Consider the following 22,595-nt stretch of genomic DNA (forward strand, 5'->3'; position numbering starts at 1 on the left):
TTTTTCAACAAGTACCCTTGGAGAGTATGGCAGTGTCATTTCTTTAGAGCTCTTTTTTCTCCCCCCTCTCTCGAATGGTTTATTTTATTTTTCACTGCTTTCAGAGATCACCATTTCAGCTCGGGGACTCTCCCGGAGCATCTAGCTTATTTTTAACAAGCAGCATCTTCTTTCAGATAGGAGATTTATCTTCTGCACCTCAAAAATATCCATCATAACAAGTGGCTGCAACTCGACAAGGAACGCCGAGGTTCAGCTACTTTTCAAACTGCATATTAAGAATGAGCGAGTCACCATCTGATCTGCGCGATATGATTTGTCGGCGGCAGAAGTTGCGGGTGCACGACTGCCTGTGTGATGCTTTCCATCAATAAAACGTATAGGACTTTACTATGTGATATTAATGAACAAAGTCAGAGGCGAAAGCCGGACATGAAAACATGAAAGCACAGCGAGGGGGTGATGTGCTGAAGAACATCGATCGGCCGATAAGAACAGGAACACCTGTCAGCTAAGAACAGTAATTTGAAGCCACAGTGAGAACACCATCGCCACAATTTGATAGGTGAGGAGTCGAAAACACGGTGCTGAGGTGTATTTGTAATTGGACAGAGTAGCAATAAAACCATGGCTGCATCCTGCCTTGTTTACAGGCACATGTTAGGAGTGCAGTATTACTGAGAGGCTTCTATGTTAAAACTCCCAAATATATAGCACAAATAAACAGATTTGCAGAAGGGTGCAGTTAACAACAACTCAATGCCTACCTCAGTTCAGGTACTCACAGATACTGTTAGCTATTTTTATTGAGGCTTAGCGATTGTATTACAAGGGGCATTACTAACTATACAGACAGCTTTAGGTTGTCATTATCTGCTAAGCTTTGGAGTTAGAGTTAGACTAGACCCTGGCTAGTAGAGGTTAGGCTAACCCTAAGTCGAAACTAATTTAATTCGTCAAACTGGACCTCAATGTCATGGTTGTGGTCTTTGTACAATTATCTGATGCATAGCATGCCATTAATTATACTAAAAGCCCATTCAAGAACCAGTTTTGGCGAGTAATAGTCTGTTCCTTATAACTAATTCGCTGATATCCGTATCTGGATGGATGCATTGGGGCGGCTCAGGGTGTCTCGGTCAAGGACATTTCGACCTGCGGATTAGGCGAGCTGGGGATCAAGCCACCTACTTTCCAATTAGTAGCAATCCCACAACTACACTGGTCATTTAAATGATTACTGTAGAGAGCCGCAAAAGAGAGGTAGAATTTGGCATCATCGTGGTCTCAGTAGAAAACTGACTCCTTAAATTCTACCAACTCATGTTATTCAAAGATGTCTTTACTAATATATCCACTCCCTGCAATACTTTTTGTCATTTCTAATTTTGCAGTCCAGATCGATTTGTACAACTTGTCAGTCCTAGTTCAGAAATTGTCCACTTTTGCTCATCAATCTGTCAAATAGCCCGTCGTAAACAAAATAAAACGATTTTGAACCTACAAATTCATCCAGTTACTGCTTATCCACTTCAGGCCATTATGAGATAAACTGGATAAGCGTGCAGTGTGTCCTAGCTGCTATTGGCTGAGAGATGGGGCACACGCTGCACAGGTCTATCTAAAGGTTCCTGCTCTGTTATTGAAACTACAGTTTTTGATTGAAGACAGAAGCAGATATCTTTTGTTAGAAAGTCTCAATTCACAGTTTTGTAATTCTATAAAATAATGCCACTTAATTTTCATAAAGTTGCAAATTGTGGCTGTGAAGATCAATTGTTCTAATATATTAGTCATAGTTCGTTGTTTTCCTCTTGTTGCGGTTAAACATAATCGTCAGTAAGTGCATCCATCCTGACTCTGCTCTATTTAACCTGCAGCCCTGAGCCAGATGTTTCAGGGCAACAGCTGCTAAGTCCTCCCGTTAAAATAAAAAATCATTTTGCCTGAACTATATAATCTGACTCCCACACAACAACATCACAGGCAACGCACCGTCTTCACTCCCGCTGAGCACCGTACACTATATCTGACGAGTCACATTTTGTACCGTCAGCGCTTTTCGTGAAATCTCTGTGATGAAGGAAAATTGTAGCAGTTTTTTTTGTTCTTTTGTGTGGTGATGGAAACACCTTTCCTTCAGTTGAGCTCACAGTAAGAATTTACAGTAGCCTTTTCTAGTCTATTAACCTGTTTATTCATCCATGAAAATGAAAACTACACAATAAAACCTACCAAGTACTTGATGACAGCCAATGAAATTCCCACACGCTGGACACTTAATTAGATTCACCTTGTTAGTACTGGGTTGGTTTTGGTTATGCTTAAGAAACCAGTTAAATATTGGAGCTTCGTGACATGGTGTGTTGTCTTGCTGGAAGCAGCCATCAGAAGGTGGTCATAAAGGGACGGACATGGTCAGCAACAACACTTATGTAGTCTATGGGATTTAAATGAGTCCAAAGTGTGCCAAGGAAATATGCTCCACACCATTACACCACCAGCAGTAACTGGAACAGTTTTCATTTGTTGTTTATACCGAATTCTGACCCTACCCTCCTAACACCGCAAATGAAATCAACTCCTCAGACCAGTTAATGTTCTATTGTCTAACTTTGGTGAGCCCATGTGAATTATAGCGTTTATTTTCTGTTAATCTCTGGCTCTCTTTCACAGCATGTCTTTTATCCTGTCTTCCTTCTCTCACCCCAAAATGTTGCAGTAGATGGCTCCGCCCCTCCCTGAGCCCGGTTCTGCTGGAGGTTTCTTCCTGTTAAAAGGGAGTTTTCCCTTCCCACTGTCGCCAAAGGGCTTGCTCATAGGAGGTCATTAGATTTTGGGGTTTTTCCCTGTATGTATTATTCTAGGGTCTACTTTACAGTATAAAGCGCCTTGAGGTAACTGTTGTTGTGATTTGGTGCTGTATAAATAAAATTGATTGCCACCTGATGTGGCCATCTGCTGCTGTAGCCCACCTGCTTTAACATTCAATATTATTGTGCAATCACCTCAACTTCTACAGTTTGTTGTGACCAAGTCTACATCTCTAAGTGCGTTTAGTTGCTGCCATGTGATTGGCTGATTAGATATTTGCTTTGAGCAGTTCTACCTAGCAAGGTGGCCAATGTGCAATAAGTACTGTTTAAGTCCAGCAGTTTACAAGCAAATACTGTTTTCATGTTTGATATCATTTACTAGCATAAACAATTTTTGACAAAGTGACTTAGGGAGACTTCTCTCTCATGGTTGTCTAGAATCTCGCACCATGCATGCCATCTGCCCTGAGGTAGTCAGTTACCTTTTCAAAGCTTTAACAGCCGCTGACAACTGCTGACAAATTTATTCTCCTTCCCAGTGCTGCAGAGTTCCCTTCGGCTTCAGTCCAGTTTGAAGACGTTCTTGCCAACCTATCCAACGCTTTAAATTCCATCAGTCTGCACTTTAATGACATATCTGCTAATGTATCAGTGTCAGCTGAGCTGGTTCACACATTGATTTTGAAATGTCAGATTCTGTTTAAAAAAAGGACATACTTTGACGCTCGGCCTACTGCTGTCATCTTTTAATATAGCGATGATTTGGCAGTAAGTAAATCATTTAATGTCATTAATCTATTAAGTTATAAAAAGTCCTTCAATTTGATTTAGTAGTCAAATGGCCAATTTAGCATTTACGCAGCCGCTCTTATCATGGTAGCATCATAGTGTTGGCAGCTTGTCAAGTGGCAGGTTAAAAATAAAAACTGTCCAGCAACTTCTATCATTACCAAAAATGTGTGCAGGTAATAATAATTATTAAAACTCAGCATAATTCACAATAATTAAAATATCTTAATGCATAAATACATTAGCATTTCATTACCCTACTGTCTTTTGAAGTCAGCGATTGTTATTGACATTAAAAATGCCTCCATGCACCATCTTTGCATCAGTCTAGTTGTGTCTGATCTGAAGAAACCTGAGAGGAAACATGAGAGGCTTCGAGCTTACGATATATAAAGACTCCAAGATAGCGAAGCTTTTTTTCTTCTTCTTTTCTACATGTGTGACTAACAAGGTTTTCCTTTCAAGTTGCTTTTTCATTTATTTTCTCATGTGGAACTCGCGCTGCATCTTTTCTTTAACGATCTCAAGCTAACAAACAAACACACACACAGATGCACACACATACACGCTTCTCCTCTTAATCTATGTCTGCTGAAGTGGTCTTTAATGAGGTGTGAACAGAGGACCACAACCCTCTCCCTTCCTCCCTCCTCCTCTCCCACTATTTCATCTTCCCTCTCTCTCATCACTGAGAGTGACTACAACAGACAGACAGAGCTACAAAGACATAGAGCGAGCGACGCATGGACGGGTGGAGGGAGAAAGGTGATGCTGGAGTTAATGGGAGAGAACGAGGTCTTTTTTTCTGTTTCATTACTTCATCCCTCCATCCATCATCATGTGATCATAGCGAGAGCAGATCACAAGGCCTCTGAGGCATTTTCTTTTTCTTTTTGGTAACCCAACATACCCTATAAATACATGATAATTTGTAGTATATTAGGTAATTACCGGTGGTAATAAGCAAGTAATATGTAGCTAAGTACATAGAATACTACTGGGTACTTTCTAGGAAAATAGGCAACCAATTCTTTAAAAAGAATTATGGATGGTTCTGTTATCCATCAAGCACAACTGTAGTTAACCAAGGTTGATGGCATTTGGCTTGTTCCACAACTCTTGAGGAGCCAAACAAACATATTTGTTTAAAAATCACCTCTTTAAGGTTTATTTTATGAATCTGCTGTGCAAAAGTCTAGTTCATTGGTGTCGAACTCCAGGCGTTGAGGGCCGGTGTCCTGCAGGTTTTAGATATTACCCTGGGTCATCAAATGATTAGTTTATTGCCAGGCCTCTAGAGAACTTCAAGATATGTTGAGGAGGTAATTTAGCCATTTGAATAAGCTGTGTTGGATCAAGGACACATCTAAAACCTGCAGGACACCGGCCCTCGAGGCCTGGAGTTCGACACGTGTGGTCTAGTGCTAACCCTCATTTTTTTTTTGTATTTTGCTAGGTAAATGAGTAATAAGCACAGAGATTTATTGAAGCAATTCTAAGGAGCTTGAAAGTCAATATTTGATGTGACCACCTTTATTCTTCAACACAGTCTAAACGCTCTTTGGCAAGTTTTCTTGTCATTTCTTTAAGTAGTCTTCAGAAATAGTTCTCCAGGTTTCTTGAAGGACATTCAAAGATCTTCTCTAGATGTTCGACTCCCTTTTCTTTTGTTCTCCGTCAAGATGATCCCGCACTGCTTCAATAATGTTGAGGTCTGAGCTCTGGGGAGGCCGATCCATGACTGACAGTGTTCACTGTGTGGTTTTCATATGTTTTTACTACATTGTCATGCTGAAAAAGTTTTTACCTAAGATACACTTTGCATGGTGGATACCAATCTGTTGGTACCTTTCTGGGTTTATTATTAAATCAATTTTGACAGGATCTCCGACACCACTGGCTGAAATGGAGCCCAGAATCATAACAACCTGACCTCCTTTATACATATTGATCATGATTTTAACCAAACATCCATGAGACCTGTTGCTGCTGATTGTCAGTCCAGTGCTTGTGTAATTTGGCCTGAACTCTTTCTGCCTGATGTCCTCGCTTCTAATCAGACTATTTCTAATTAGATTTTGGTAAACAGTAGATGGATCAACTCAGATAAATTTCTCAGGTCCGTGTCAGTTCTTTGTTAGATTTTTTTTTTTTTTTACTTCAGACAGAGATTTTTAGTCCTGTCATTTCATCTTTTATCCTCCATTTGTCCAGTTTCCTCTAATTATACAAGGACACTGTGTGCCATGCAGACATGTTTTCAAGTGATAGCTCTTTGGGAATCCAGTTGTTGGTGTGAAAATATTATTTTAAGTCTGTCAAACTGTGTTATTTTTGGTTTTTTTCATAGATTCATCTAAAGAAACAAGAAGATATGATGTGTTATGTGTAGATGGTTGTTCATTCCTTAAGTTAAGTTTATTTTTTATGCTTAAATAACCCATAAGTCAGTGTGCAGTTGTTTAACAAACAAACAAAAACATTTCTCTGGTTCTCTGGACCTTCAGAATGCCTGTTGCTCAAGACCACTTTTAAAATATGAAGTCTCCTCTTTGGCTTAAGACTTGCATAGTACTGTAATGTGAGACAGTTGGATAATATGCTCCAATAAATTACTTATTTTTGTGCAGTTTGTGGCCATATTCTCCCATAAAGGGTATTTCAGGTGTAGTTTTTCTGCACTCACCTGCTTTTTCTACCTCACAAAACACTATAATTTACTTTATATGAACGTGATAAGTCTTTGTATTTAGGGGACTGTAAAAGGAAGGGTTACCCATTTTCTCCTCAGCTAATGCCAGCATCAAGCTTTTTAGTGTCGATGTGTGCACGGATGGCTGTGTGCGACTGTGTGTAATGTGCTTATAATATATCTGTGTTTGTGTGCAGGGAAACAGGTCAGCCTGGATGTATTTCTAGCCCCCCGGTGAAAAGCCTGCCCACTCCCACTCATAATAACCCACCACAGAATTATGGTTTTGTATTTGAAGACCAGCCAGCTTCACTAATGCATCTCAACTTTGTGTGTCTGTGTGTGAATGCGCGTTTGCATGCCTTCCAGCATGTTGGGATCCCACTGACGAACAGCATATCAGTAGCAGCGTGCCCTTGATTTCAGTGAAGGGCAGTATTTCTACTACAGTTAAAGAGCCTTCTCCTACTTTGTTAACTTTAGCTTCGAAATGGTTCCGCTTTTGCCAAGAATCAACCCCGTGTTCTCTGAGCTTGTTAAAAATTACATCGGCACTTTGATTGCCTTCCAGGTTTGGGATTTCACCTTGAACTCGTTCGGTGCAAACAGCAAATCAAAACTAGCCTTCACATTTGAATTTAAGCATGACTTTTCTGCGTTTAAAAAAAAAAGAAAAAAAGTCAAACCACTTAAGTGCAAGTTGAGTGAGTGAACAACGTGTCATGCCCCTTTAACTGAGACTGAGTGGACTAATCCTGTTTGCCCAGTAATCATGAAGTTCAAAGCTGCAAAGGTCAAAGGAAACTTCCTCGGCTAAAAAGTAGTGAAATGGTAAAATTACATACAAAATGAAAGTGTTAATAAGTCTGTAATCTGGCATATCTCGTTTCCCTTCCTTAAAAATGGCTTCTTGACAGCCACCCTTCCACTGAAACCATTTCCGATGAGGCTTCAGTGAACAGTAGATCAAATGAAGGTGTATCTCTCAGGTCCTGCGTCAGGTCTTTGCTGGATCTTATTTCTGAAGGATGTTACTTTCAGACACTGTTCATCTCTTGTAGATAATTTTATAGGCCTCTAACCTTTTGGGTTTTTTATTAAGGATATACTGCATGCTGTCAAAATGTGTTGTCTTTTGCATTTTTCATAGATTCAGATAAAGAAATGGAAAAAGTTGTATCTGTCGACACACGCTGGTTTATCTTTGAGTTAGGTACTGTTTGTATTCATGAATGATTCAGTGTTAAGTGACTTTGAAACCAAACAAAGAACAACAATATTCCTCTGAAAATGGTCAGGTGCAAGGAAGAGAAGCCAGTGTCCAAAAAAAGTTTCCTCGAGACCATCTGAATTCCTTGGAAACCAAATGTAAAGAAAAGAGTGGTGGCCAAGGTGCACAATACTGTACAGTAATATTCGAAGATTGATATGATCTTTCAAATAAAATCAAGTTTTGAGTTTGGTCCCTAGTTAGAAAACCCCAAGTCAGTATATACGCAGATATTTCCAGAAGTATGTAGACCTTGAGAATATTTGAACAAACATATTCAGAAGCTAATTGGCTGTAGAGAGCACATTTTCTTGACTTTAAAATAATGATTAGAAATTAATTCTCGCACTTTTTTTGCTGTGTACAGCTGTATGAACGCCACAGGGCAAACATTTTTGGTATTCCTGGTGCTGGTGCCAGCAGGACTCTTAAAGCTTTCAGATTTTTCCAACCCTGTGCTACATTTTCAATTTTCGCATCCTGGCAATCGATTGTGTAACTTCAGTAGCTATCATGGTTTCCTACCTCCAGGTGTTACTGGAGGCAGTAGCGAGGATTGCTTCTCCATAATGCAAAGCTCGGCCAATGAAATTTCCAGCAGCTGAAAAGAAGAAGTGCTTGCAATATTAATTTGACACAAAATTGTTCATGCAGCAGCGCAACAGAACAGGTCTTTGGGTTTGATTGGATCTTATAGATTTGAGTAATTATGACAAAGTATTGTTTTGGTTTTAATATACAAACTACAGTGTACAACTGAAGTTACACAACAAATGCACCTTACAGTAACAGCATATGCAGTGAGCTGTGGCTCCATGTTTGATGTTTGTATCCTCGGCTCAGTTCTCTTTTCATGTTTCTATAAATACATTCCTATGCACCATCTCCTCTCCTCAGAATCAGCATTGTCTTACAGAAGACAAACCATCGGAGTGGAAAAAACTCACTTCTCTTTTCATGTCATAATGAAACAAAATAATCTAAGCATATTTCATCAAGAAAAAGGTAATTAAGGTAATGAGGTTTTTTTAATTTTTTTATACAGCATTGAAATATGCCTGGCACAGGCATAATTTGCTGCGGACCTTTTTTTTTTTACAGTAATTAATGACCTCCGAGGCATTTTCCTGCTTTCATATTGCTACTCATTGCATGAGCGTTTCTTTTTTTTAAGGCCACAGTATGGTTTTGTCGGTCAGTTGTTGTGACATTGGAACTCTTATTCCTTTTTTTCCTTCTAAAATGATGCTTTCAAAATGTTTTTCTCCCGAGAGTCCAGCCATCCTCTTCAGATTAAATCGACTATATAAAAAATAAAATGAGTCAATCAAGTCATTTTTGCTTTTTCGTTGAAAGTGCACACTTTACTGGGCAAGAACATCTACTATCCTTGTAGATGCTTTTCTAAGTAGTGTATTTATTTTCTAGAGCTGAAAAACCTCTTAGGGAGGAGGCAGGGATGGATGAATAGGGCAACAAGTTATGAGGCTTCAGCACAGGAGACATTTTATAACCAACCCAACTTAACCCGATAAACTCGGTGAGGCGTCAGTCACTACAGGCTTAGAGGATCAGTTAGTGACCCACAATATCTGGTCACCAGGGGAAAATGTTTATTGCCAACCTTTCGGCAAGTGGTTACTGGAGCTTGCTAGTATTGGTTACGTGAAATCGATGAAAGATGGTGCTGCATCACAAACTGTGTTATGATTACTTAGGTCATGAGGAGATGGCTACAATCAATAATAGTTTGCATGGAAGACACTTGCCTCTGACACCTGAGCGGTAGTGAAATTTAAAAAAGAGCGGCAAACACTAGAGAATGTTTTCCTTCAAAAAGAAAAGTCGTCCTACCCTGAAAAGGGCAACTTTTGCTTTGAAGGCAAATTGTCTCGGTTTCCACTTCCTAACTAGTTGGCCAGTGTTTGCAGACAAGTTGGAGTCTTCTATACATACTGTGGCGACAGCGGCAATCTACTAGTGACCAAAGCAATAAGATATTTTTGCAGTATCTCATAATATTTTTCATCCAGCCACTGTCTGCAACCTCCAGCAACCACTCATCAACTTGTCAGGGAATACATATTTTTCCGTAACAGCTGCGGGGTCTCTGGGCCTGTGTTAGTAAGGCCTAAACAAACAAATCCATAGATGTGGCAGAACAGGAGGCAACATTTCGTAATTATTTGAGTGACCTTTGTAACTTTCACTGCAACTGTAAATCTGCATATTGTCTGCTGACATTTTATATTATTGTGCACATGTTCACTATTAGAAATAATGGCTTACATAATAGCATGAATCATCACAGAACATTATCTCTTTTTTGGTCATTATAAGCCACTTATTCTATTCTGCTTCACCAAGCTACTACACTACACAGCCACCTAGAGTTTGGGGTCAATGACTTCCTAATTCCTTTTTATTGATGTAATAGTTTGAGACAAAAAAAAAACAATCATTGTGCAGGTGCTGGACAGTGACCAATCCAAAATCTAAAACTTTAAATCCAGACTTTGGTCATGCAGACAGAAGCTATCCAAACTAGGTTAGCATGTGGTAGAAAATAAAACTGACAGAGTCTTTCATGAAGAAAAAATGGAAAAGAAATGGAAACTAGGAAGAGAAAAGAATCACTAGGACCACAAGAGATTGCTGTAAAGGTTAACATTAGGAGATTATAGATGATCTGGTAATAGTAAAGTCATTAACTGAACACATGTAGTAAATTAGAGGAAAAACAAACAAATGGAGAAAGTAGATGTGAGTGTTATAGAAAATGTCAAAATCATGACATTTGATAGTGTTAGCATATACAGCAAGGCTGCGTAGCACAGACCTGTTAATTAGTCCAAAGTAACAGAAATTAAGTAGTTAAACCTCACTCACCAAAACCAGAGTGCAGACTTATTCAAGGGTCAGTTTGTTCACATAAAATTCATGTTATTTGTCAGATTACACAGAAAAACACGTAGTGACGCAGACAGCTGCCAGCTACAGCCCCTGTGTCAGGGTCAATCTAACGTTAAGCCTTAATAAAATTAAAATCTGTTACTTAATAACAGAATAAGGCAGAAATTACAAATAAGTACTTCATAGTGACAGCCAAAGGAGGAATGCAATACCACTGTGGATGCTAATTAGCAACAACTGTTGACCACAAGCTCCTTAAAATAAAGTGTAAGCACTATTTGTTACAAAGCTATAGATACTAATAAGAAACTTCCATGTACCAAGTGATATAAGTACCAGTTACATCACCTGCTAAAATGGGTGATGTAAAACTATCCTTTTCTTGAAAAACGAGCCAAATACTTCGACCAAAATAGTATAATTTTTATAATGTGTTTTACTGGCCTCGTCAAGACAGAATCTTGCCTGCAGCATCAGTGAGAAATCATTTTCAAAGGGTTTTGAGTTGCATCATAAAGCTCCCAGCTGCTATTTGCTGCTCTACACAGAGGCCAAATGAAGATCTGAGTGCCCACGAAGGATCGGTTGTTGGGATAACACATTTTATGATACCATCTCGCGTTGTGCTGAATTATATTACGTGGGATTTCAGCTCAGTTTAAATTTCCAAAAAACTCGCCTCCATCTTGTCGATCGACTCTCTAAACCCAGGCTCATTTTTCCCAGGTTCACCTCAACGATCGCTGCTGCAGTCAAACCGCAACTCATTTGTATGGAAAAAGAAAAAAAAGCCTCAACCCTCCGAGTATTTCCAAGCGTGCAAAGATAGAAAACCTCTCCGATGCCACTTTGAAGACTAGAACCAATTAGGGAATCATTATAATGAGGAGCCTCTAAGTGCACGTCTTTTGTTACTCAGCAGCTGTCTAATTGGAGTTGGTGCATTTCGAAGGGAGTTGGGACCGAAGGCTGTTCTCGTGTCAAATGTGATAGGCTTTTAAATCAGCAACGTGCTCGTGGCTGACATATTGATCATTTATATCTCATTGCTGGTCTCGCGCGGTTTTGTTTTTCTTAGGTTAATTTTAATATTACCGCTGTTGCTGTACTGTAAGCATTTGTGAAACTCCCGTGTTGCAGTCATTATGAGCTGTACACAGCTGAAAGGACAGCATCTCTTCCTGCAGCTCTCGACCTTCCCGTGCCCACTGCAGCTGCAAATGTTTTTGTTTTGTTTTTTTACCTGACATTACACTGTGTTTTAGGAAATGGTTGAGTAGCTGCACAGCCCCTGTATATACAAAACAGCTTGTAATGTATTCCGTGTTGGCACCGTATCGTGACTTACTCAAAGAATGAGTGGCATTAGTACTGAAGTAGCTTCTGCTTTGAAAGCATGCACACTGATATTTAAAGCTTTGACTGGGTAATTCATCCTTCTTCTCCTTCTTCTTCTGTCCACTATTTAAATATATATATTTCCATGTGTTTGCTCCCATTTAAAGGACGCTTTTATTGTGGTCTTTAATGAATAAATCATACTCCCACAGTCCACCGAGGAGAAAAGATGTGGAATTTAATGCGCTCTCTCTTTCTTTCTGTTTGTGTTTTCACAGCTCCCCTGACAGACAAGCCGCCAAAAATCCTTTTCCCTTCAGAGAGCCAAATGAGCATCATAGAAATGGCAATAGGTAAGAAATCTCGTTTCATTCCCTACAGTGATCGCTTGTTTTATGAGGATACAGTGTCGCACTAGCTTGCGCTACACAATGGCATTGCTTCAGATTTCTAGATTAGCCAGTTGGCGCTTCAAAGTAGGTCCTGTTCTACTTTACTTTAGCTTTGGTTTTTTGGAGTGATGTGCTTATTTTGTCCATGTAGGATGAAAGTTTTAGAGTCAGATATTATTAGGTAACAACCCCAATGGTAGTTTCTTAATTTGTAGTGTAATACTTGGTAAATGTCGCCTTGCTGTTGCTGGGGATATTCTGCTCTTCCTCTATGAATATGCACCACATTGTTTCTCTTGGATACAATATTTTTTATTGAGGAGTTACTTCTACGTATTACCACTTTGCTTTTGCTCTGTTCTTTTTTCTTCAGTATCTATCAGGCAATTAATGTTAAATATAATTAGCTTTTTTCATGTTCTACATTAAGGTTTTGAGTTGGCAGTATGATCATAGCTGATAAAATAGTTGTTAAGTTTGTTGTTATTGACCGCCACTGTTTTTGTCTAGTTGCTCTTACAGACCATAACACATTTCTGCCTGTTAAATTAACGCTGTCCGTTATCATTTCAGATGGGCAGGACTGCCTAGCTCCAACAATAATGTTAACACTAGCCATAGCTGCTAGCCCCTATCCTGATCATGACTTGCCAGAGAGCTAATAGTTAAATGGTAATGTTAACACCAGCTTGGTCAATATTAATGATAACAGTTTCGTCGTTGCTGAAACAGGAGATTTACAGGCCCCTAGAAATTTCTCACAAAGACAGGGGTGTCGGTCTTTAAGTTGCTTTAGCAAGTTTGTTCTGCTGCTGTTCAAGAGTTCAGCTGCTGGTGGTGGGAGGGGCTAGGGATAAGAGGGACTGTGTGCCTGTCTGTCTGTAGCTGCTGTGTGAAGTCGTGTGTCTGCAGGAGGAGGAGGGAAAGATGTCATTGTTGGTATAAACAGCTTTGCAAATGAATATCTAATTTTTAGTACCAATTATTATTATCTTAGTAAAAATCCCACTCTGTATAATTGCCTCCTATATTACCCATGGTATCAGGAAAGTGCCCTCTTGTTTTCAGAATTGTGGTATAGAAAGCTACTGGAAATATCAGTTCTGGTGACATCCCTACCAAGCACTGTTCAATATGCAATATTTCAATTAGGTCTTTTTACTTTCCTGGCCCTTTTGTGAATGGACCTTGAGTTTTTATCAGGAAGGATAGAAGATAGAAAAGGATGAGTCATTTATCACATCTGTATATGAAAAAGAAAGTGATTCACTTGGTATAAAAGCCGTGTCCGCTGTGTTTCTTTCTCCTCCAATCCTATGCCTTTTCATTGTATTCACACTCATCACATCTATCTTGGTTATTTTGTGCAACACTGATGCAGCTTGTGTTTGTTCATCTTTAATGAGTCAGTACATAATCTCTCTTCGTATCATCTTCAGTGTATTATGTTAGCAGCACTCCAAGTGATTGCCTCCAATTCCGCCTCATGTGGCCGCCTCGGTACCTTTCGTTCGCCTTACCAGCTTTGGATGCAAGGGGGGCTCATGGGAAAATTCCCGCTTTGTGCCTTATTGGGCAAAAGCTCGGCTGTTGGTGGAAGAGAAAATGGGTCACGATGGAGGCTTCCTTTGAAGTAAATTTGTCATGGGCGATGAACAAAACGGTCTCGCAGAGGTAAAACGTGGCAATGGGAAAATAGGTGCAAGTCATTGTAGCCTTAAATTGATGATGGATAAAAGTCTCCCTGGTTTTCTTCATCTGATTAAGTTTTCTTAGTGGATAATGATGGTTTGCAAAATCCATTACCTGATAGCTTTGAGAACAGGCAATAAAGGTAGAAAAGATATGTTTTTACTAAACTGTACTTTTACTGTATTTTTCATCAAAAGAATATTTTGAGCCCTTCATTTTCACTGCTAATTGTACCAGGCTGCATTTAAAGGGCACCTATTATGCACATTTTTGAGCACATGCCTGTAATAAAGTAGCATTGCATTATTCAGAATTATCTATCTTTTTTATTATCTGTACAGCAATTCATGTTTAAGCTCCATGAACTATCCCTTTAAGGTAACTCTCTTCTGATTGGCTGCCCCTCATAAAAGATGGTTTGTGGGTGTGGCTTCCGTTCCGTGTCTGTGCCATATTAGGCATGTATGCGCTCAGTGATGTCATACAGAGCCAAAAGTGGAATAAACAGTATGAAATTTGAGCTTTTAGCTTATATAATAATAATAATAATAATAATGGATGCATTTATATAGCGCTTTTCGGGGCCCTCAAAGCGCTTTACAATTCCTCTCACATTCACACACTGGTGGAGGCAAGCTACAGTTTAGCCACATCGGCAACCTTCCGGTTACAAGACAAACTGCCAACTCTTTGAGCCATGATTGCCCCACATATATATTACTTATTCATACTCTGACTTCATGATTTGAATCTTTCCATGTTTCATATGAGAATCCTGCCACTGTAACAGCATGAAAGATCCCCTTTAAATTTGCATTTTAGTTTTAACTGGTTAAGGATTAGCCAGAATTCTGTAGGGTTTTTTTAATGCTCCTCACCCACCTCTGCACCCTTTGATATTCTACACAGAGTCAGCAGCACTGTGTACATAATATATGAACACCTATTTGATTCTCTGCCAGTACAAGCTCCTATCACTTCTTCTCAGTGTTGGCCTAGTGCGCTTTTATCATCCACAGAGAGCCCAGTCAAACCCAGCATATCCTTTCAGGGTTTATGGCAGCTCGGGTGGAATTTTATTTATTTATTTTTATTCTTTCTTCCATAAAATATAGAAGAACAAATGGCTTCAGCTGACAGTTAATTAGGCAGGTGAGACGGGGAGAGCGACGAGAGTGTGAAAAGGCAAATGCGGAGATACACTTTTCAAGCGCTCGCTGCGGAACTCGAGGGAAGAACGGAGAGAGCAGAGGGATCTGTGGAGTGGGGGTCCCAATTAATCAGCATGCACTTTCCGTTCACTTCTCTGTCTCCTAATGGATGTGCTTCCTCAGTTATAACTGATTACATTTAAAATGCTTGATTAAAACATGTTGTGTAAATGCTCTTCTCATGCAGGCCCTCAGTGGGCATGTCTCTCCGCTGCTTTCTCTGTGGGACAGATCAGATACAGTTCGCGTCTGTAATTCAGTCTGACATGTCACTGCACACTGCTTTCACTCTGTCTTGTACACATAATCGACTGGAGTACAGCTAAGCAGACTTACTGCAGGACAAGTGTTTCTACTGTACTGCTAATCTGTACGCTTTGTAAATAGTTTAACAATTTAGGGTTGGGGGGAGGTTCGTTTCCTTTATGCATGAATATGTTTTTGGTAATCTTACTAAATTCGTTCGTTTTTCATCTATGTTCGTAAAGCGGACTCAACCATGGATTGAACCCTAACCAACCAGCTTTTTTGGGCCTTTATTCTGCTGCTGCGTCTTCCAGATTTGATTTGTTATAATCCTATTTTCTATGCAGAGCTAACATGTCACTCCCGGCCTACCTATCCTGACATTTTACTTCAGCTTAGATTGAATTTACGACCACTGTGGCACGCCGCCTGTGATGTTCATTCAGGGAAAACCCAGAAAGATCCCCTGTGATCTTGATTGGCTGTTGAAACTTCAATCCCTTCACCTCAATCCTCGGGATATCACACTTCATCCCCTGCCACTTGACATTATCGCTCGACAGCGAGTTTTCTGAAATTGCAGCAGAGGAAAAAAAACAAACTTTTTTATTTTCTTTTTTACTGAGCCTCCTGTTCAAATTCTACCTAATCTTTCAAGATTAAAAACAAGTGCTTCACTTTAAGAAGCTGTTCTACATCACCAGTCTCTAATATTTTGCAAATCTCAAGAGTTGTTTTCTGTTTCAGTGATTAAATTGATTATTTTGGTGTGTTTGCTTTTTCATCCCAAACTTCTTTGTTTTGGATTTTGTTTGTTTCCCAAAGTGTATTCTGGTAGTCTCTGGGCGGATGGAAGTGAATTTATGGTTTTCAGTTAACAATGTGGGGTAGCGCAACAACAAATTGTGAACACAGGAAAGGGTCAAAGGTCAAGAATACACCCTGGTAAAAGTAGATCCCTGTACTCCATTTAGGATGCTCCAGAAACCAGTTGATATGTCTGCAACATTTTGAATGGCTTTCTCTCTGTGTACAGGACATCTTTTTACACTCTCGGATTGCACTAAATTGTGGCCAAAGGAAGGTAGACGCAACTATTGAGTGGCTTTAGTCTTGGACTGTGTTTTCATTGTTTGGTTTGGCACCATTCATGTGCATTTGCTCAAACTAACATTTTGCAAAACAGGAGCAATTTGCATCTTTTCACGCCCACTTGTGTTTTTTTCCACTGACCTTACAAGCCATCATGCCACATCTAGCATTTGCTTCCCATTCTGTCTGAACATACTTTTACTTCCAATTAACAGTACACAAAGCCAGGTCTACAAAGAAATGTTTTCTCACTTTGCTGTGGAAGAACTTGACGAGTCTGCACAAAACACCCACAATGAGCAACCAAACATCACAGCATTGAATTGAAGTACCGATGCCAGGCGTAGGTTCCAGTATAATTAAACCTTCATGTGTGCTTATCTTTTCTTCAATGTAGCATCATTCCACTTTGTGTTTATAGATGTAGAATACGTATAGATGATGAGTGGTAGCCTATTGCAGGTTTTTATTGCTGGTACATGCCCATGCTATGGTGTTTTTTTTTTGTCCTGTTTGTACTGACCAGCATTTTTCTGATGTAATATATATACAACTGGAAAAAAAATAGTCCTGGAAATCTATACTGATACAGACGTCAGTCGACGGAAATGAAAATTATCAACCTACAGAGGCCTGAATTCAGACACCCTGAAAATCACAGACGAAAAATGATGCAGCAGGCTAGTTTTTTTTGCCAAACTTTTATTGCAGCTACTCAAAATGGTACATCTAGGCCCCCATGTTCTTGTGTGCATGCCTGACATAAGGGCACGCTCCTTATGAGACAATGGATGGTGTCCTGGGGGATCTCCTCCCAGATCTAGACCAGGGCATCACTGGGCTCCTAGACAGTCAGAGGTGCAAACTGGTTTGGATGGACCAAAAACATAATGTGCCAGAGGTGTTCTGTTAGATGTATGTCAGGCCAGTGTGGGGCCAGTCAATGGTATCAATTCCTTCATCCTAAAGGATCTTCCTGCACACTCAATGGGCATTATCAAGCACCAGGAGGGGCCCACTGCACCCGTGTAGGGTCTGGCAATGGATCTAAGGCAACTAACCAACTAATGGCAATCTAGGTCCTGTTGGCTAGCCTCTAGAGATCTGTGCCTCCTCAGACCCACCCCCAAACCAGCCATGCTGAACAGGGATACAGGCAGAATAACGTTCTCCACAGCTTCTCCAGACCAGTGTTGGTCAAGTTACTTGAAAAAAGTAATCAGTAACTAATTACTGATTACTTCCCCCTAAAAGTAATCCTGTTAATTTACTGATTACTTATTTTCAAAAGTAATTAATTACTTAGTTACTTAGTTACTTTTTAAAAACACGATTTACAACCTGAATAGGTAATAAAGCGATAGATCTTTCAGCCCAATTCTACTTTTTCTGCATAATCCATCATATAAAATGTAATCAAATGGAAAAGTCTCTTTTTAAAACTTTTATAGTTTTATTAGTTTTAATCTTTTAACTTTATGCATCAAGCAAAAAATTTAATTATATGCAACATTCTCTGACTGGAAGAAATGTGTTTAATATTTAAACCTATTTTCTACACATTCCAGCACATAAATTTTTTTTTTTGTGTGTTTACACTCAGTCTTTCAAATAGATGCAAGTAAAACACAGCAGAAAATAAATAAAATCAAAGACTAGCGGTCCTTTTGCTCTATTTTCACCTGTAAAGCAGGAGTTGGGTAGGCGGAGGTTTACCCTGGTGCAGGTGTGCCGCAGCGGTCAGTGGAAGGATACGGCAGTTTCTCTGTGAGTTTCCCATTATGTCGCACTCGGTGCTTGCTTGGAAGTTTAGGGGGTTTTTTTGCTTTAAAAAGAAGTTTTCTTCCCACACACAATGGACACTAATGTTTTTGTCACTTTTTATGGAATCAAACTTAAAGTAAGGTCAGTACTTCCATGCTTTAAACGCTGCACGCTCATACTCTCTCCCGTACTCGATATATGATCCACTGTTGATCTGCACACAGCTGTTGTCACGACCGTTACTCTTACGTCACTGTCATGCGACATTCTCGCAAAAATATCACGGTTTTAGTAACGCAGTAACGCAGCGTTCCTGTGGGAAAGTAAAGGTAATCTAATTACCGTTTTTGCAATAGTAATCCCTTACTTTACTCGTTACTTGAAAAAAGTAATCTGATTACAGTAACGCGTTACAAGTAACGCGTTACTGCCCATCTCTGCTCCAGACCCTTTCTCATCTGTCACATGTGTTCAGGGAAAACCTGCTCCCATTTGTGAAAAGCAGAGGGTGCCAGTGGTGGACCTGCAGTTTCTGGTGTCCTATGGCAAATGCCAGTAAGGCTCCATAATGCTGCACAATGAGCACAGGGCCCACCAGAGGAGGTTAGAAGATCCATGCATTATTCAGAAATCTGATATCAAAAAGAAAGCGATAATCACCTGTTACAGCAAGTACAACCATCCATGTTCTGAATTTTATCGTTCTACAAAGAGTTTTGTTTATATGAGAAAACAATTTAATAGAAACCAGAAGATATGTAGCTAGGCTATACTTGAGGTCTCCACAATCCCAGGTATCACCTCACTACCAGTTATGACACTGACCATAGCTAAATACAAAACAGTCAGAAAAGATGATGAGAGAACAAATGTCAAAAAAAAAAAAGTAAAACCATTCCTGTTTTGGGGGGTCCACCTGTTGTTAATTTCATTAACATCAAAGCAACTGGAACCGATCAACAACCCCCTCTGCTATTTAACTGACCAGATCAATTTCCCAGCAGTTTAACTGACTTGACGCTATATTCTGATTGAAAAGTGTTCCTTTAATTTTTTGAGTAATAGATTTCTAACCACTAATGTGTGCACTGCAAAAGTTAAAACCTTATCACATCATCTCAGAAAGACTGATTGTGAAAATCCATTTGTTTTAGTCTCTATTGCAATCTGCGGGTCTGCACTGCTCTCAGAGGCTGAACTTTCTAATCTATTCATTGGTGTGTACATAATAACAACTTCAACTGGAAATTGGTCCTCAGTCACTCACAGGATGGAGTTACATAGTCCACTGACATAAACAGAGGGTACCTCAGTCAGAACAAAACCATTATTTTCCTGAATTAACTTTTAAGTCAGTAGCCACATCAAATTAGATTTTGTAATCATTTGGTAATGATGAGGTTGGGCTGTTATTCCTGTGCAGGTCAGGTTGCTGTGAGACTCCCATTTCCTCTAAGCTGACTTACCCTCGCATTAAATCTAAAATCTAAACTGAGAGATATAATGAATTTGTGGGTTGTTGCATCCTCTGTCAAAACAAAGCATCATTAGGAAGAAATGATTAACTGCACCTAGCAGCAGACAAAATGTCAACTTTCACCACGCTGGCAGAATGCAGTTGAAAGTCGGAGCTACAGCAGATGCTTTTGAAATGTAAAGTCGTTGCTCGACGATCAGTCTATGATCATGAGTCCTCATCCCATTATTCTAAAACAGGTTTCTTCCTTTAGTTGTATGGATTTGAAATCCTAATGGTGGGCTGTTGGAATCACCTCCCATTGATTAAGGTACCATTTTCAATATTTTAATGATTAGTATTGATGTCCACAGTGGAATGAAGGTAAACCATGCAACAGATAGAGAGACATGTGTAGTAGATCATTTTAAAGGTAAATACCAAAGGTCCTAGAGAACGGATGTGAATGCTGAAGGGTCAGGTAGATATAATGATCACCCCAATTTGAAATCTATAAATTATGCTGTGAAATTGACTTTTTTTTAAGACCAGGTTCTCTGAATGCAAAATTAATCTTTTAGGAAATGTGAAGCCTCCAATAAAGATGCATGTGTTATTCCAAAATCTGATATCAAAAAGAGTGCTAAGGACCTGTTACAGAAGGTACAACCATTCCTGTTCTGAATTTAATCCGTCCACAAAGAGTTTTGTTTATATGAACAAGAATTCCTTCCGAACAAGACGACATGTAGCTAGACTCTGCTTGAGGTCTCCCCAAAGGCTGAACAGAAGATGACAACCAGGAGACATTCATGTTATCATGCTCTAAAAAAAAGCAAGATGGCCTAAAGGAAAGGGCATGGGTGTCTGCTGGACCTACACAGAGCCTACAGGGGTCAGTGTCACGATTATGTGAATCAGCCTTAAACCAGCAATCTATCTGAAGGCCAGGAAACGGGTTTCTTTCTTGACCTTTGTAAAAACTTTCCTGGCAGGCTTATGGTCTCAGTTGCTCATCTTGGGTCTGTATTTATGAATCTTGGTCATACAATGCTTCAAAAATGAGGACTATCCCTGGTACGCTCATTGGCTAACGACTTACTAATCACAGGTCGTTTAGCAATGACTGTGATGTTTCTTTTTTTTCTTTTTTTTTTTTTTTTTTTTTTTTTTTTTTTGTCCCGTTTGGATCTTTAGCCATCAGAATTGTTGTCTTAAGGCCAAGAAAGATGCCAAGCGGATTTATTTTACCAAGTGGATCATCATGGCCTTGCCATATTGGTCCATTTGATTGACCTTTATTATAATTATGAATTTATTTTATTTTCAGGTCCTACAAACGGGACAGACATGACTGGGGGATTGGACAGGGAGAAAGAATGAAAGAAAGAGAGGGAGAGAAAGAAAACCAAAGGGGAGAAGAGACGGTGAGAAGGGGGGGGGGGGGAAGAAAGAAAAAAAAAAAACCAAACAACAAAAAAACCCCAAAACACCCAGGTCACCTGTATGGAGGGAAAAAAACAGAAGAGAAAGCAAACAACAAAGAGCAACATAATAAAAAAAACCGGCACCATCACAATAAACTAGCTAGCAGTAAATATCAGTAGATACTAAGTAATAAACGATATTGTGCAGCACGCAAGATAGACAGCGCACAATGTGCTTTGAGGCAGCAGCCAAGAAAGCTGTAGTCCGCGTCTGTGAACACCTGTGTGTACACCTGTGTGCATACCTGTGTGGATCAGCATGCTTGCATTCCAAAGGTTTCTCCATGTAACGATCTGCTAGGGAGTGTGGGGAGCCACAGCCCCGTCCTCCAGGGTATGAAGCAGGTATGGAGGAGATCAAAACTCCAGACATCCAGAGTGTGATGTTTCACATCCAGACCCACCCTTGCTGGTCACATCCGTGTTTTTTTTAAACCAAGATTGGGACGGAAATGCCCCGTCTCAAGGTCTCAAAAAGAGATTCGAGAAACCAATGGACGGTGTCTGAAGAGCCCATAGTAGTCCATGTTTGATACTGTCTATGGTCACAGCATGTAAAACAGCTGGGTCATTGGTTTCTTAGAGGACTGCAGAGAAGCATATAAGCTTTGAACGATTTTGGATATCCAGTCTGTCTGCTTAGCCAATTACGTACAAGAACTAACACATGAATTCTGTTAGTCCTTCTCAATTAATCTATCATCTCAGCAAACATTTTCCCTTCAAGATTATGGTTCCAAGAACTAGTTCCAAGTTTTATTTATCATAGCATGATGTTCATTTGGTGAATTATGGTCGAATTAAGAGTGAATTTTTTAAAAAGCATTATTTTATACGGTGGAGCAGCTCAGTGTTGTGTTCAGTACATTCTCAGGTGGGAAAACATCATCCTTGCACTTCTACCTTACACTAGGGTTATCATTTGAGGCAGGAAGTTCTCAACACACCACAAGACACATTTTTAGTTTCACAAAGAAAAAAAAAGTCTCTCTGGCTGTACAACACCTATTCCCAATATCACATACATTCACACTCACGTACACACCAGCCATCCCTCTAAATGTCACGGGCTCGGCAGAACGCTCCGTCGATGCCAAAGGTTCAGAGGCCCTGGGATCAATATTACATCATTTCTCTCAATTAGGGCATATTTATTCCCCTCAAGTTATTGTACATCTGTGAGTGATCCTATCTGCATTCCTGGCAAGTCTCCAGATGAGTCGAGGGCCCGGGAGGAGAGGAAGACAGAGTGAGATAAAGATAAAGGGAGAGAGGAGGATAGAGAATGAGAGAGAAATGAAGGTAGGGGGAGTTTGGGCAAAGCATCAGAGGAAGGGGGGAAAAGTGAGCAGGTTCATTTAAGATTCACAGAGGGGATGAAATATGATGGTGTCTTACCTTGGGTTATTACAGATGAAAGTGGTTACAAAACGGCAC

At 39.8% G+C, this 22,595-nt stretch overlaps 1 protein-coding gene across 3 annotated transcripts in view; it reads left to right on the forward strand.

Annotated features, from left to right (window-relative positions):
- LOC147302397 (interleukin-1 receptor accessory protein-like 1-B) overlaps window positions 1-22,595 on the forward strand; it is a 346,491-nt gene that overhangs the window by 200,566 nt on the left and 123,330 nt on the right. For all 3 annotated transcript variants that reach the window (XM_086282654.1, XM_086282652.1, XM_086282653.1), the window contains one exon: window positions 12,097-12,171. In XM_086282654.1, the coding sequence (XP_086138780.1) occupies window positions 12,097-12,171 (75 nt within the window). The remainder of the gene's footprint in view (window positions 1-12,096; window positions 12,172-22,595) is intronic.

This window comes from Aulonocara sp. 'chitande type north' Nkhata Bay, linkage group LG23, assembly GCF_057382095.1.
Source record: "Aulonocara sp. 'chitande type north' Nkhata Bay isolate Kocher_YH1m ecotype deep benthic linkage group LG23, A_spYH_male_GT1.1, whole genome shotgun sequence".
NCBI classification, from domain to species: Eukaryota; Metazoa; Chordata; class Actinopteri; order Cichliformes; family Cichlidae; genus Aulonocara; species Aulonocara sp. 'chitande type north' Nkhata Bay.